This window comes from Passer domesticus, chromosome 9 (genome assembly GCF_036417665.1).
Source record: "Passer domesticus isolate bPasDom1 chromosome 9, bPasDom1.hap1, whole genome shotgun sequence".
In the NCBI taxonomy this organism is placed as follows: Eukaryota; Metazoa; Chordata; class Aves; order Passeriformes; family Passeridae; genus Passer; species Passer domesticus.
Genome location: NC_087482.1, coordinates 35,366,981 through 35,381,987, shown reverse-complemented (window position 1 = coordinate 35,381,987; position 15,007 = coordinate 35,366,981). Strand labels below are relative to the sequence as shown.

At 40.7% G+C, this 15,007-nt stretch overlaps 1 protein-coding gene across 1 annotated transcript in view; it reads left to right on the top strand.

Moving 5' to 3' along the window:
* The first annotated feature begins 2,067 nt into the window (after positions 1-2,067).
* Positions 2,068-15,007, top strand: part of KBTBD12 (kelch repeat and BTB domain containing 12) — a 30,320-nt gene continuing 17,380 nt past the window's right edge. The window contains exons 1-3 of the mRNA XM_064432710.1: positions 2,068-3,249; positions 4,161-4,431; positions 7,636-7,786. Of these exons, the coding sequence (XP_064288780.1) occupies positions 2,180-3,249; positions 4,161-4,431; positions 7,636-7,786 (1,492 nt within the window). The 5' untranslated portion in view covers positions 2,068-2,179. The remainder of the gene's footprint in view (positions 3,250-4,160; positions 4,432-7,635; positions 7,787-15,007) is intronic.

The following is a 15,007-nucleotide window of genomic DNA, read 5'->3' as shown; positions in this document are numbered from 1 at the left end:
TGACATCATAAAAGAGAAAGAAGAGAAGTTGATAATTTTGGAGGAAAAGTCATGATTAGACAGAAACAGGATTGGGGCTTGTTGGTGCTTACTAACACTTTCATACAACTTCAGGACACTACAGCTCATCTTCCTTAAGAGGTCTGTGCTTATGGTCTTTGAGATGGGAAGCACAGCTTCTGAGATATAGGGAGGTTCCTTTATCAAAATGCAGTGAAGATCAAATATTACAAAATTATGAAATAGCACAAGGGGAAAACGATAAATGGTCTAATTGTCATGTAGGATTAAAAAAAAGAGAACATTTCTTATCTCGTGAAAGGCTTCTACTGACTGTAAAAACTGCTCCAGAGGTAGTCAATACAGGATTAAGACCCATGTTTTCTCAAATGCAGTATTTAATTTTAAAGGAGACAGGAAAAATAAAAAACCCTAGATTTTGAAATACCATCTCTGTCTTTTTTGTACAAACTTGCTGTTTTGATTGAATTTTAGAGGTATCATAAGAAGAGCTCAGAGCTTGGCCCACATCCAGATGTTAATGTTTAGTCTTCCAAATTCATTTTTTAAATCTGGTAATAACCCAGTTTCATTTCTTAGATTTGTTGCTTCTGGTTCCATATTTGGAATATGGAAAGACTCAATCAAATCAAGGAAATGCCAATCTTCAAGCATGCTTGGCTTTTAAATTAGCACTCAGAGTGAGGAATCTGCCTAACTGTAGAATGAGGACTAGTTCCAGAAACAACTGAACAGCTAAAAGAGTACGTTTGAGTTTGGTGATATAGCTGTTCATTTCTTTTCCACCTGGGAAATAACTGTAATATTTTTAAATATCTATCTAAATCTGTAGAAAAATCTGGACTGTTTGTAAAAATACCTTTAGAGGAATTTCAAAGAATTTCATATACTCATTTTTTTAATGTTGATACATGTTTCTTTAATGAAACTTAGAGTTCGCTTTGTGCTGCCAGGATTTGAGAAAACCAATTCAATCTGTGATGCAAGCCCTTGATCCTGCAAGTATTTAAGCTGCTGAGGAATGTTACTCCTTTGAACAGTCTCATTAAGCACTTTGTACCATGTTTACAATGTATTTCAAACATGGTTAAACCACAGCTTTAGGACTTGTTCATGTACTGGTGACTCATGACATGAGTCCTTAATGCATTTCTAAAACAGAACTGTCTCATTACCATAGTACAGCCAAAAACTGTGATAAGGACTGGTATCCCTCAAGTGATGGTAAATGTCATTCTCCCACTGAAATTCTACACCTGTACCTCACGTTCTGCAGAAAGACAGAGATTCACTAAAGGATTTGCCTTCAAAAAAAAAAACAAAAAAAAAACAACCAAACCAAAAAACCAAACCAAACCCCAAAACAAAAACAAAAACCAAACAGAAATGAGACCACAAATTTCCCCTTTCTCCCCCCTTAAATAAAACTGGAGGGAGCATGTTAATAATTACAATTTAATTTAAAATGTCCCCTGAGCTTACAGCGAGTGGAACCTAAACTGTGACTCTGCAGCACATAAACATCCTGCTGAGAAGAGGGAGAACAGCTTGCTGGCTGGCCTCTATTTACTGAATTTATCTACTCTATTTACTTTACTTATTCCAAAGGAAACCAGTAGCAACTCTGTAGAAACCAGTGACCTGTGCTTTGGTGTGAGAGAGAAAAGAATCTGGCCAGTTGGACCAAGTTGCTTCCTGCCGCTTCACTATCAGTCTCTGAGGGTAAAAGCTGCCTCTACCCACAACAACTCTCTCAGCTCAGATTTTATAGGCTCTGTATCAGGATCAGGGAAAAGAGGGAGAAGGCAGTTGAAAAAGGCTGCTTTGAAGGGAAGTCTCTGATAGTCTTTAAAATAATCACAGAATTTGGGGATAGGTATTGAAAACTGAAGGTCATTTGTAGAGTTTACTTTTCTTATATTTTATCTTGGAGACCTTGAACCTGAGACCTCACCATAATTTTGCACTATTTTTATACATTGATGTACATTGATTCATAACACCATACAGATTATTAACTTTAGGTAATTACTGCAATATTCATTTGCCCAATAGTTTGTTCTTATTGGACAATATTATGCTTCTATCTCTAGAAACATTCCCAATGAAGACTTTTAATTCTGAGGATATTTAAAGAGAGGAAGTTTGGAGATCCACCATGGACCGCAAGGCTGAGGAGAAGAGAAAGCAGCGCCATAGCTTGACTTTATTGGAGCAAGTAAAGAGAATGAAGGAATCCGCAGAGATAACCGATGTAGTGCTGGTTGCAGAAGGCGAGAAATTCCCCTGCCATAAGGTGGTGCTGGCTGCCTTCAGCGCCTATTTCAGAGCCATGTTCACATGTGGCCTGGCGGAGTGCACGCAGAGGGAAGTGGTGCTGCACGACGTCTCTGCCGAGAGCGTGTCCGTGATCCTGCACTACGTGTACAGCGCCGAGCTGCGCCTCACCAGCCTCAACGTGCAGACTGTCGCCCTCGCTGCCTACTTCATGCAGATGGAAGAGGTTTGCAACATGTGTCAGAAGTACATGATGGACCATATGGATGCTTCCAACTGTGTGGGCATCTATTACTTTGCAAACCACATCGGGGCAGATGATTTATGCGACCAAGCGAGGAAATACATGTATCAGCATTTTGCTGAGGTGAGCTTGCAGGAAGAAATACTAGAGGTTGAGTTCCAGCAGCTGCTGACTCTCATCAAATCAGATGATCTGAATATTTCCAGGGAGGAGAGCATTCTGGACCTCGTCATTAGATGGGTGAAGCACAGCAGAGCGTCACGTTCAGAACACCTCGTTGAGCTCCTCAAGCAAGTGAGACTGGTGCTTGTCAGCCCCTCTTTTCTTGTGGAAGCCCGGAAGAGGAACACAATTATTCTGTGCAATTCAGAATGCAATGATCTGTTCGAGGAAGCACTGAAAACCATCCAGCTGTCCAGGCACCCTTCCCTCAGCCTGCGATATGGCATGGAGACTACGGACCTGCTGCTCTGCATCGGCAACAACTCCCTCGGCATCAGGTCCAGGCACGGCAGCTATGCAGATGCCAGCTTTTGTTATGCTCCTGCAACACGAAAAACTTACTTCATTTCCTCCCCAAAGTATGGAGAGGGCTTGGGATGTGTTTGCACTGGTGTTGTCACTGAGAAAAATGATATCATTGTGGCAGGCGAGGCAAGCGCCGTCAAAATGTCTAGAGAAAGGACCAGGAACATTGAAATTTATAGGTGTGTACCCTCTGTCAGAAATACCCTAATTATTTAAAAATTTTAAGTAATGTCCCTGGGGACAAAAAAGAAAAAGCATTTTTTACTTGATTTCTTTTTTCTTAGAGATTTTGACTACTTTGATTAATTTGTCACAACTTATTTTCACAGGTCTGAATTATATACATACAACCAAATTCTTCTGAAGGAATGAGGAGTTACTCTTGTGGTACCTCTGAGTAAATGAGCTCAATTAGATCAATGCCTGTAGATTTTATATTCTCTCTATCCAAATCTCAGTATTTTCCTTGGATATTTCTTTTCTAGGTCATTAGCAGGGGGAAATGAGCCAAGAGATGATCCAATGAGCCCAGTAACACAGAGAAAACATATTACTCTGTTGATGTTGGTGATAATGCTTCATAGATTAAATATAATGATTGATAGCTCAAAAACCTCATTCTGTTTTTACTCACATCCTTTTCAGATGTACACATTTTAAAGAAAGCCAGACATTTCCTGGATTAAAGATCAAATTTTGAAGTGGTGACAGCATTTTCAAATGCAAATGCGTAAATTTGAGGAAATAAATTCATAGTGAGGCAGGTGAAGTGGCTTTCTTTTCAGCAGTGTTGAATTCTCACTGCTTCCACTAATTTCAGCAGAAACTGATTGAGCAGCACATGCAGAAATAAGTGCCTTCTTACCTTAATTAGGGTAAAATATCTTTGAAAGGATACCTAGGATTTCTCATACTAAACATGCTTGATCTTGCAAACATTGGGCTCGATTTTATAACTTCTCTGTGAAGGAGAGAGCTCATCTTGTCATTGTACTGAGTAAAGGCTGACAGCTAAAGGGGGTAACATTTCCAGAGAGGCTGATGGGAGCTGGGTGAACCAGGGCATTTACAGCTGTGGGTTTTCCTGCAGATACCACCAGCGAGGAAACCACTTTTGGCACAGTCTGTGCACCACCCAGCTCCGTGAGCTCTACGCACTGGGCACTGCCCACAACGACCTCTATGTAATAGGAGGGCAAATGAAAGTGAAAAACCAGTATCAGGTCACAAACTGTGTGGAGAAGTATTCCATGGAGGAAGGCACCTGGAGGAGCACGGCACCCCTGCCAGTGCCGCTGGCCTGCCACGCGGTGGTGACAGTGAAGGACAAGCTGTACGTGCTGGGTGGATGGACACCACAGGTTGAGAATTGTGCCCATTTACTGTGTTTGCTTTGTGCACTAACAGGAACTGTTGTGTAATTTTACAGTGCTTCTTGCATGGGAAAAATGTGTCGGTGATAACACAAGATTAAGTTGCTCACGTTCCTCTGATCAGGCATATTCTGTAGGAAAACCAAACAGGGTGAAGAAGAATAATATCCATCTATGCCATCCTCACTGTAAATACCAACTTCAGGAAGGGAAGTTTTTATTCACACAGATGTGGACAGTGGGCAAGAGTTTAAAATACATCTCCTTTGTCATTATAGGTTCCATCCTTTCTATTCCTTATTTACCATCCTCTTAATGTTTCTAGGTATAATAAATAATGGCATTTAATCATACAGGGACTCTTAACTGTGCCCTGTCTTTAAAAATTGTGTACACAGTACACTTCAGGGACAGATTTCTATATGACATTTAAAGTTCACCTTGATTTCTCAGGAAGCTTTCTTTGTTAACTAAAGTTAATTTATTTGATTTTTATTACATTACATTTTAAATGAAAAGTCAAAACATTCTCTGGAAAACAGAGTCCTTTAACCAATCCATTTATTCATTTCTGTTCCATTGCTTGGTCATGTAAAGTTTTTACAGGGATTTTCAGCAGGGCCACAGATACATGTTCAGTAGTACAGAGATTTTACAGAGCTATGCTACAAGGAAGATGGATGTCAAGGGCACTGCTCACTCTCTCCAGTTTCCCCCAGTGCAAAATATGATTTTGCAGAGTCTAGCCCATTTTTGTTTATTGCTTGGTGAATTTCAAATTTGTGTGCTCAGGAAAAAGCCCCACATTCACTTGACAATGAAGTGGAGCATCTGTAATGCTCACTGCAATATGTTCAGGCTGTCATCACAACTCAGTGGTTTCTGTCCTCTTGAAATAAATTATTGTTCAAAGTATTTAAAAGTGAGTTGCAATCAGCTAACAAGATTTCCACCTCTTTGAATATTTTGAGTGTGGGAGTCCCCAAGGAGGCAACAAAAAGATCAGTGAATATTTCTGATGCAGAAACAACTGTGCAAGGGTATCTTATAGGTAAAGAACTAAAATATGAAAACACTTAATGTAGAAACAATCTGCCTGTAAAAAAAAACTTGAACTGAAAGCTATGTCATATAACAAAGATAGATGTTGAAGTCAGACAACCAGCTTTGTTAAGCTTTTTTCCAGAGCAGATTGTGAGAGGGAAAAGTGGCTTAGAAGCACAAGTCAGGAATATTGAGCCAAGAATAATTTTTTAAAAACCCACCTAAAGTGAATACCTGCCTACCAGTACTATCAGTGACAATGCATGGGTGTCTGAGTTTATGTAGAAATAGGTTTGAGATGAGCAGATTAACAGCCATTGATCAAAACTCACAGCTTTGTAAGATTCTGGTGTACCTGCACAGACCGGAATAAATTAGCTAAAGTACTCAAAAAAGTGCTTTAAGACCAGCACTGCAGAGTGCTGAATTCTTCTGGTACCATCTATCTTCCCCCTGTCAGATGCAGTGATTGCATATGTGGGGTTACCACAGCTGCCCTGGGAAAGCAAATGAGCTGGCCAAGGCAGGGGCTGTCCCTGTGCTGGAGCAGCACTGAATGTTCTGTCAATCCTGAACAAACACTAACAACAGCAGTGACAGAGTGCCCTAAATGCATGTGTCCATTACAGGACAGAGAAAAATACCCTTCCCACTCAGGCTCTGTAATTGAAATAAGACAAGACAAAGTCAAGCCAGGACATCAAATAACAGCTTAGGAGGGCAAGGACTTGTTCGTCACAGCACTGCTCCACTCAGTATCAGCCTGTCCCCTGATGCCAGCGCAGTTAAACCCCAAAGTGACTCCAGCCTTGCTAACTGGGAGCTGTTAAAATAGAAGAAAGTGTTTGGTGAGGCTGAGAGGAAGATTTCAGACCCCTGAGACAGAGAGAAGGGCTGCTGGAAGTTATGTTTTCTGTACACAGAGAGAAGAGGGTGCACTCCGAGGAGAATGTTACCACAAAAATGAGGTTGGATGTGAATTTACAGCATGTCAAGTGGTGTCTTCTCCTAAGTACATGTTTAGTCTGAGCTGAAAATATTCTGCTTCCAAATACCCCTCTTTCAGTGAATAAATTAGCGTTTCACACTTACCACTGAGAAAGAACATGCCCCGGGCACTTACAGGGAATAACCAAGGGGCTTTATATTTACTCTCTAGTTTGCCTCCTACTATCTTTTCCATGACATTAGTGCTGGAAAAGTCTTTTGGGAAAGAAAAATAACAAGAAAACAAGGACACATGTAACACCATCACGAGTAAGCAAAGTATTTCTCTCCTTCTCACTCTCTCTATGTGAAAACTTTCATCCCAAAATATTTCAGAATCCTCCCTCCACATCCCACTGCTAACATTCAAGGATGTCATACCCAGAAAACAGCATCTGAATTCCCTGCATTGTATAAGACAGGCAGAGAAGGGGGAAGAAGATTAGAGAGAACAAGAGGAGTAGGAGTGAGTACAAGAAGTGTTATGGCAGCAAAGACACAGCGAGGGGGTTAGGAGCTTATTATGAAAACTATTGAAGTTACAGCTGTTGAACAACAACATTACAGTGGTTAGGCTGACTAAATAAATATGCAAATGTTTATTAGGATAAGATATATAAATATGTATAAATATACATATACATCGATATATAGATATAGATATAGATGATATAGATGATATAGATGATATAGATATAGATAAAGATATAGATATAGATATAGATATAGATATATGATTGAGAAAGGCCAACAAAGTACCTGACTGAGATGGTACAGTCTGAGTGATAGTGGAAAGAGATTTCAACATTTATTGGGGGAAAAAAGATTGCTTCTCCCTCATTATTATTATTATTAGGACTGCACAGCAGCCTTATGGAAGGGGGTATGTGCTTCCAGAACTGGGAACCCTAACCCTAACCCTGAATGTATTGTTAGGACCCAAATCCTTGGCAGGATAGAGACACCCACTTATTCCTTTGCCTTCTAGAGCACTCCCAGCCATGGGTGCTGTTAAACCCTGGGGAGTACAATCCCCCACAGCTGTAATTGATGTGTTTGTGCTATTTATCTGCCGAGCTGTCTGCTGTGATTAACTGCCTGCAGGCACGTGTGGAGGGCTCCAAATGTTGCGTTATTACATGGCTGTCATATTTCATGCAGATGGATCTGCCTGACGAGGAGCCGGATCGATTAAGTAACAGAACGTTTCGCTACGACCCGGGCCAAGACAAATGGGTGGAGAGGGCTCCAATGAAGTTCTCCAAGTACCGCTTCAGCACCGCCGTAGTCAATGGGGAGATTTATGTCTTGGGTAAGAGGAAACAGATTTTTAACAGAATAGCACCACGGCTTTTTCTTCTTTCCAGCAATTTGCCTTTGTGAAGTGAAATATCTCACCCTTTGTTACGTACTGTAGGGCAAAGTACCTCGTAGCAAATGGAGAGTATTTTTCTGAAGTTGTCTCTTCCTCACGTTATTTCTTCCTTCTGTAATTTACGTGGATTAAATTATGTGAATGTGTAGTGTTCTGGATTCGTGCAACAAAGATACTTTTCTCTGGGTGTGAGTGTGTGTTATAAATAATAATGAATTTTAAAAGGTGAGTAGAGAAGCCTTGAAGCACCATTTCACAGCTGAGCAGTGAAATGCTAAGGAATGTATGCAGTATTGTGAAGGAAAGGCATAAGGATAAAGAAAATTTTGATTTCCCAAAATCAACATAATGAGTGTCTCCTGACAAAACTCAGTGAGTACTTCTCTTCCACCTACCTCAACACAGTGCACTTTTTTTAATCTAAGTATTTCCTTTTGTCAATTTTCTGATGGAATCCTTTCAGGTTTTTTCTGTTTCAAAACATTACTTTGACCAAAAGTTTCACAATTTGTGCTAATGAGTTCAATAATCTCCTACCTGCCCCAAAACCTTATTGTAGATAGATATATGACTGGAAAGTTCTTGGAGAAACAGGGGAAAAAGTTTATTCAGTCAATCTACAGGTGGGCTGTGAGTGATTCATGCCCTTCCATGCTCGCATGGTCTCATGGGCAGCTTTAGGTATGAAGAAAGCAGCAATTCTATCAGCACCCCAGGACATTTCAATCCCCTCTGCTTCAAACTACTCCTGCTTACAAGCTTATCAAAGTGAATACAAAAATACAGTCTTATCAGCTTAATACACCTCCTGTATCAGGGTGTTCTGGCTTTGTCTGGGTTGTTCCACACCAGGGATAAAGCAGTTTGTTCCTGGCTCATAATACAGAAAGGGAGGTATGCAGGAAAGGTGTCTTTGAAGCAGAAGAGGAAAATGGCTTTAATGCTGCATTTGTCTTCTTTTAGAGAAACTTCTTTCTCTTAAGTGGTTTGAGAGAGGCCCATAGGCACAACCAGCAGGAAGGGTAAAAGAAGGTCATATGGAAAAGTGAGTTTTGTAAACAGAAAGTTGGGTCATTTTTGTCAGAGGTGGGTGATAGAGAATGTCAGTGTGCTGTTAAATAATGAGAGTGTTGGCTGCCCAGGTTCAAAGGTGCTTTGAAGACATGGGGACTTGGTGCTTTGCAAAAGGTTAAATACATATAATTATTTATACTGACACTGATGCTCTAATGGGGCAGCAGAAGCAGCTGGAATATCTGGGAAGAGAACAGCAGCATTCATGTGTCTCAGTAAGGAGTGCTCCCAGATCAAGACCTCGAAGGCTGTGATGACACAGGGAGTCAGGGAGCAAAAAAAAGCAGCTGCCTTGGGATGCATGTGATAAAACAAATTGACAGTCTTCTTCCCAGCAAACCTGACACTGGCACAAGGAAAAGGAGTGGCTAATGGGGAAACCTGCATCCATTTTCTTCCTTCGAAATCTCACAAAGCAAGAAGCATATGTGAATGATTACAGTAATGAAATTTATAAATTGAACACAAAACACAGCCTTAAATCCAAAAAAATACGTGTTTAAATGGCATTGAGTAAAGTTCATGGTCTCATGGACCTCCAAAAACATTTTGCTAATTAAAAAAATAAAAAGCCTTGGTTTTGTACATGTAGCAGCCAGTGCTGCAGTATTCAGGGAGCTGAACACTAGCTTGAATTCTTTCTTACCTGCTGGCCAATACCAATAATTCTCTGTCTGTGGGAGAGAAAAGCTTTCCTACAATCTGATCTGCACACGGGTGGTGGCAGGGTTTTGCCCTGTCTCCATCATTTTGCTGGTTCACACACCTTCCCATGGCAGTCTTTTTCTGAGCCTATTCCTAGGGGAACCAATGCACTTAATGCTTAGGTTAACAGTCTGCTGCATTGGACCCTTCACTCTTACCTCTAAGTCTAATTAAGCATTCATAAAAGCAGTGTTTGATCTCAGTTTTAATCATGTAAATCTGGGGTAATTTCACTGTAATGGACAAACTTGCTTGTGATTTATACCAAGGGTAACTAAGCTGACACGCTGCTCCAAGCAGCAGATTTTTGAGAAAGATTGGGCTATTTTTACCATTACATTTCTGAGCCTGCTTCCCTTCTGATGCTCTGCCCACTCAAGGTGTAACTGCAGCAAGTGCAGACACAGATCAGTTACCATCAGGTAGCAGGAATATCAGTTGCAGAGAAGACATTTTGACCTAGGTCTGGGCTGCTTTCACAAGCTCCTCATTGCCAGTTTTCACAAGCCTTGTAAGACCTTTAACGTTCATCAATCTGCAAAATTTAGTTGAAACCGGCCAACAGCACAAAAGCTACGTAAAATAGAGAAAATAAAATAAATGCAGATAGAGACGACACATATAATTGCATAAGTCTTGTTTTCTTGGGAAGTCAAATAATATTACAACTAATTTTTTAATTCAAAGATAAGTCTGAGCAAAAAATTATTGGTCAACAAATTCTACTTTTGAATATGCTGGTTTAAATCCACCTGCAAGAGTATGGGTGGAAATGGAGATTTATCTGTTAAAATTAAGACAATGTGGTTGCTAAATGTTACTCATCACAGTCTGCAAACTCTGTGGAGAGATTAAAGCATTTTCCAAGACCTCTCAAAGTGATGAAGCAATTTCCACGTGAACTCTGGCTGGAAACAGTGATACAGACATGATACTGGAATCTTACTGTGGAGACATCACATGTGGCCTCATCTCCAGCTGTAAACTCACACTCACCAAGTGTAATTAAACCTCACAGAGAAAAGCTTTATTCTATGGTTTGTCTGTGGTGACAGGTTCATGTTACCTTGTGAGTTCTCAAGGCTGCTGGGCTGTGAGGTGGGTCCAGATGCCCTTTGGACAGAAACAATTGTGATGGTAACACCAGCTGGGGGAACAGGCACTTCATGGCATTGACAGAAAGTGAAAGTGCTCCTAATCTGGCACTTGATCATGGAGATGATGTTCAGGAGATAATGGGAATGGAAAGAATAGAGTTGATAGTGACAGAGCAAAGAATAGCAACTGTCATGAGGGTGGTAAAACCCCTGCAGGGTCCCCAGAGCTGTGGATCCCTTGGACATCACCCTGCTTCATAAGGAGTGTCAGGCACTCTGGCAGTTTAGAAAGATGCTGCCAAGGGTGATTCCTGCAAAAAGACACATTCTGAGGAGGATCATTGTAGGCACACAGTTTGTGGTGATTGGAGTGGGGCTGGCCCAGCCTCATCCCCAGTGGGCACAGCTGTGAGCAGCACTGACAACAATGAGCCAGGGAGTGCCCAGGGGCACTGACCAACCTCCAAAGGGAGCAGAGGGCACACAGGGGCAATGCATCAATGTGAGGGGATAAAAGGTTGGCTGAAGAACAAGAAAGAGCAGATATTTGCAGCCTTCTGAAGTGCTGTGATGTTATTCTGCATGGGCAGATGCCTGGAGCTTTCTGATGAGGCATGATGTTACTCTGCATGGGTTGAAGCCTTCTCAAATAGTGTGGGGGATACTCTGTGTATTGTGGCTGTCTCAACTGTGGTAGATCATAGGTTATTCTCATGTAGAGGCCTCAGAGATAGCTCTGGCATAATGTCTAAGCTTTTGTGCTCCAGAGGAGAGAAAGGCTTTTGTTGAGTCTCTGTATTGATACCCTCCTTATCCCAATGGGAGTTTCTCATGGTGAAGTGTGTGTGCACAGAACCTGGACGTCTGACAGGCTCCTGTGCAGCCCCAGTCAGGGGACACTCTGTGAAGGGGCCATTCAGAAGCATGGAATGGCACTGCTTGGATTCCCACAGGGATCCCCCACTTCTCCTACCATTCTTGTTTATTTTGGGATGGAACATCTCCATGGGTATCCTGTAGTCAGCTAAGGAGAGCCAATGGGGGCTGCTGGAGGCAGAGGAAGGAAAGGAGGCAAGGTGGGAACAGGTGAATGCAAGATATCTTCTGTATGCCCAGAGGACCACACCCTGCTTCCCAGGAAAAAAAAAAAAAACCAAAACCATGAAATAAAGAGATTGTTTTCAAGGCTTGCTCTAAAGAAATCTTCTTTGAATCACTATATGCCCAGCTAGAACTAAGTCCTTAAATGAAGTAAGGTTGTCAACTCTTTCCAGCAGGATCTCTTACACAGGTGTCAGCACAGTGAGGGACTCTAGAGCATAGATGAAAAATCATTGCAGAGAAAGTTGATCCTCTGTGATGTATAAATGCAATTTCTATCATAACTATGAAGGAGAAAGTACTCAATCAATTCTATCTTTGAATAAGTTGAAGTAGCAGTCTCATTGATAGATAACTAATTTTTGTTCTCATCCATGTAGGTGTAAATCTGTAGTAAGTAGTCTGATGGCAGTTGTGTTAAAATCACTTTATTCTCACCCGGATCAGAATCTGATGCCTAGCCTTTGAAGTGTTAATTTCTGGAAAGTCCTATTGGCACAGCACAGAGTATGCAGTCACTGTCCAAAAACCCTTCCCAGACTAATTGCCAGCTCCAGCGTGTAAAACCCTAATGACTTAAATGGAATTATTGTAGAGTCAAGCTGATGGAGGGAAAATGAGAAGTAGATCAGAGTTTTTGGTCTGATTAATAGCATTGTTCAAGAACCTGTACCGTGTGTCTTAATCAGCAATCCTGCAACATAACTGTCTGTTTGTTGTGCCATGTTCCTGGGGACTCTCATGCTATTTATACACCATACATAATCCTCATAAGTAAATGAACAGCATTTCCTAAGGCTCAAAATTCTTTCTCCTATTCATCTCGTTTCACTGCCCTCAGCTCTTTCTCTCCATATTTTCCCAGGAACATAACTATATTTGTTGGAAAGCCCAAGAAAGAGCAGTATTGTGTTCTTAATGACAGAGGCAATTGAGACACTTTTGGAAGAAAACCAGATGGGAGGGCTCTATTTAAGGTCATGCATTTTAATCTCTCACTTAAAAAAAATATCCTTTCCAGCTACTTCTCTAAAAACTTATCACAGCCAACATACAAATCAGGAACACTTATCCAAATGAATCCATTTGAATGCCATATTCATTACTTATGTCAAAACACACTCAGTAGAACTAATGTCCCTGAAATACAGGTCACTGGTAAAAAAAAAGCTCTATCACTATGGCAGTTTTTACCATGTGTTGCTTTTATACTGTATAATTCCTGCTTTATAAATAATAATGTATTGAAGGACTTAGATGAGAAATCCTATTAGGGAAGATTTAGGAACCAAAGAATTTTTGTTTATCCTCCTCAGACTGGCATCCTACTTCTTACAACTTGGGCTTTTTCCCCTGGGATTCTTGCTGAAAGCTTCTTTTAAAAGTTTTAAACAGTTAAATGAGGTTCAATTAAATACTGAATGTCTTGATCATAAAATACTTATTTGAATATGTACTTTGGGGTCTCTCTGGAAAAGAAAGTGTGTGTAGGAGGAGCTGGAAGGAGACATTTTAGCTTTCATGCTTCAGTATTAACTGTGCATTTGAAAAACACTTTCTTTTAAAATAAACGTCTATTTATAAATATGCTTTGGACTTCTGACAAGTAGCAGCTTATGGGTCTGATTCTGAGCTTTTATACCTGTGCAACAGCCTCCAAAGTGTCCATGTGCAGGCAGGAACAAAAATAGGCAGATAAATTGGTCTGATGGATGAGATTGAAACTGCTTTTTACACACTTAAGTATTTTCAAAGGGAGTCAGAAAAGGCATTTTATGAGAAAAAGAGCTGAAACTGAAACACTGATCATGCTTAGGAAGACAATGATCTGGTTTTTCAGCCCTGCTTTTAATCAATCTTATGCCCTCGTGTCTTCTACGAGCTGCATTACCTCATCTGCTGTGCTCTGGGTTAGCAAAGGATGAGAGTGATTCTTGGTTTCATCTTTGGAAGTGCCTGCCAGGGCTGCTTTATGGATCCCTCATTTCTCTGCCATCCAGCCCTGCTTAGCAGAGAATGAGAGAGAAATATAACTGCTGAGACTCAGCTTGAGTGCTGGTAATGAAGGGAAATGTTACATAAGAGATTAGCACTATTAAATTCATTGCGCATTCCAGAGATCAATTTAATAATGAATTACTTTACAGGAGACAAATCCTGGATTTCATTTGCTTGTTGAAGAGTCCCTTTTTTTTTTTTTTTTAACCTATTTCCCAGGTTCCTTTGATAGAAATTCAAAGAGGCACTACTAAGAGCACATGTTGCTTGGTACTGTGATCTGAGGACCCAGTTATAGGATAAAGAATAACTCTGTCAGTACCCTGAGGGCACTAACAACTCTTGATCATCCTGAGCAGCATCACCTGGGGCCTCCAGCCACCCCTTTTGCCCATAGGTCCAGGAGCATCAGTTAAACACAGGCCTAATGACCTAAACCCCTATGCCCTCTTCTGCCTTAGCTCCCTAAATGTCACCCCCATTTTATGTAGAGGCTCCTGTAGGAGCAGAGCATGAGCTCAGTTTTTCAGGTGCTCTATCCAGAGAACCTGAGATCAAGACAGTCTTTGTTGTCTTAACTACAGTTCCCTGTGTCTCCACTTGAATTCCTGATGGTTTCATAAAAATGAAGAAGCCAGTGGGACAGATCATCCTGGATTCTTCAGTGATGGGTCACAAAATGGCCAGAGTTGTCTGACACAGCAATGGGGTTTTTCCTGCCAATTTGAAATCTCACATGGTATATAAATTGTGGATTATGAATAGCCTGGTAAATGTGAGATGCCTCCACTTGGTTGTAGATGTGAATTGATTTAAATTTGAGATTTTTTTGGTGGTGGTTTTTGTATTCAGCTCTTTGGAAAGAGTCCTGAGCATCCAATTCCATAGAAGGAAAAATATACTTTCTCACAGGAATAATTCTCAACTACTGCATCTGGGAACACAGAAAAACAGTGCTCAAAGAGTCTGATATCCTCAGTTCCTTTGTTAGCAACCTTTCAGTGTTAATATTGCTTTAAGAGAGGAGGTTAAAGTTCATGATTTCTTGTTTTCCATAATGCTCTGCTTCTAAGCTTGAAAATTAAATTTTACTCCCCTCTGATTTTTCCTTCTTCCTTTCTATTTGCTGAGAACTTAGTTTTGCTATTGTAAATTGAATTTGAAATTGGATTTAGCTGAAATA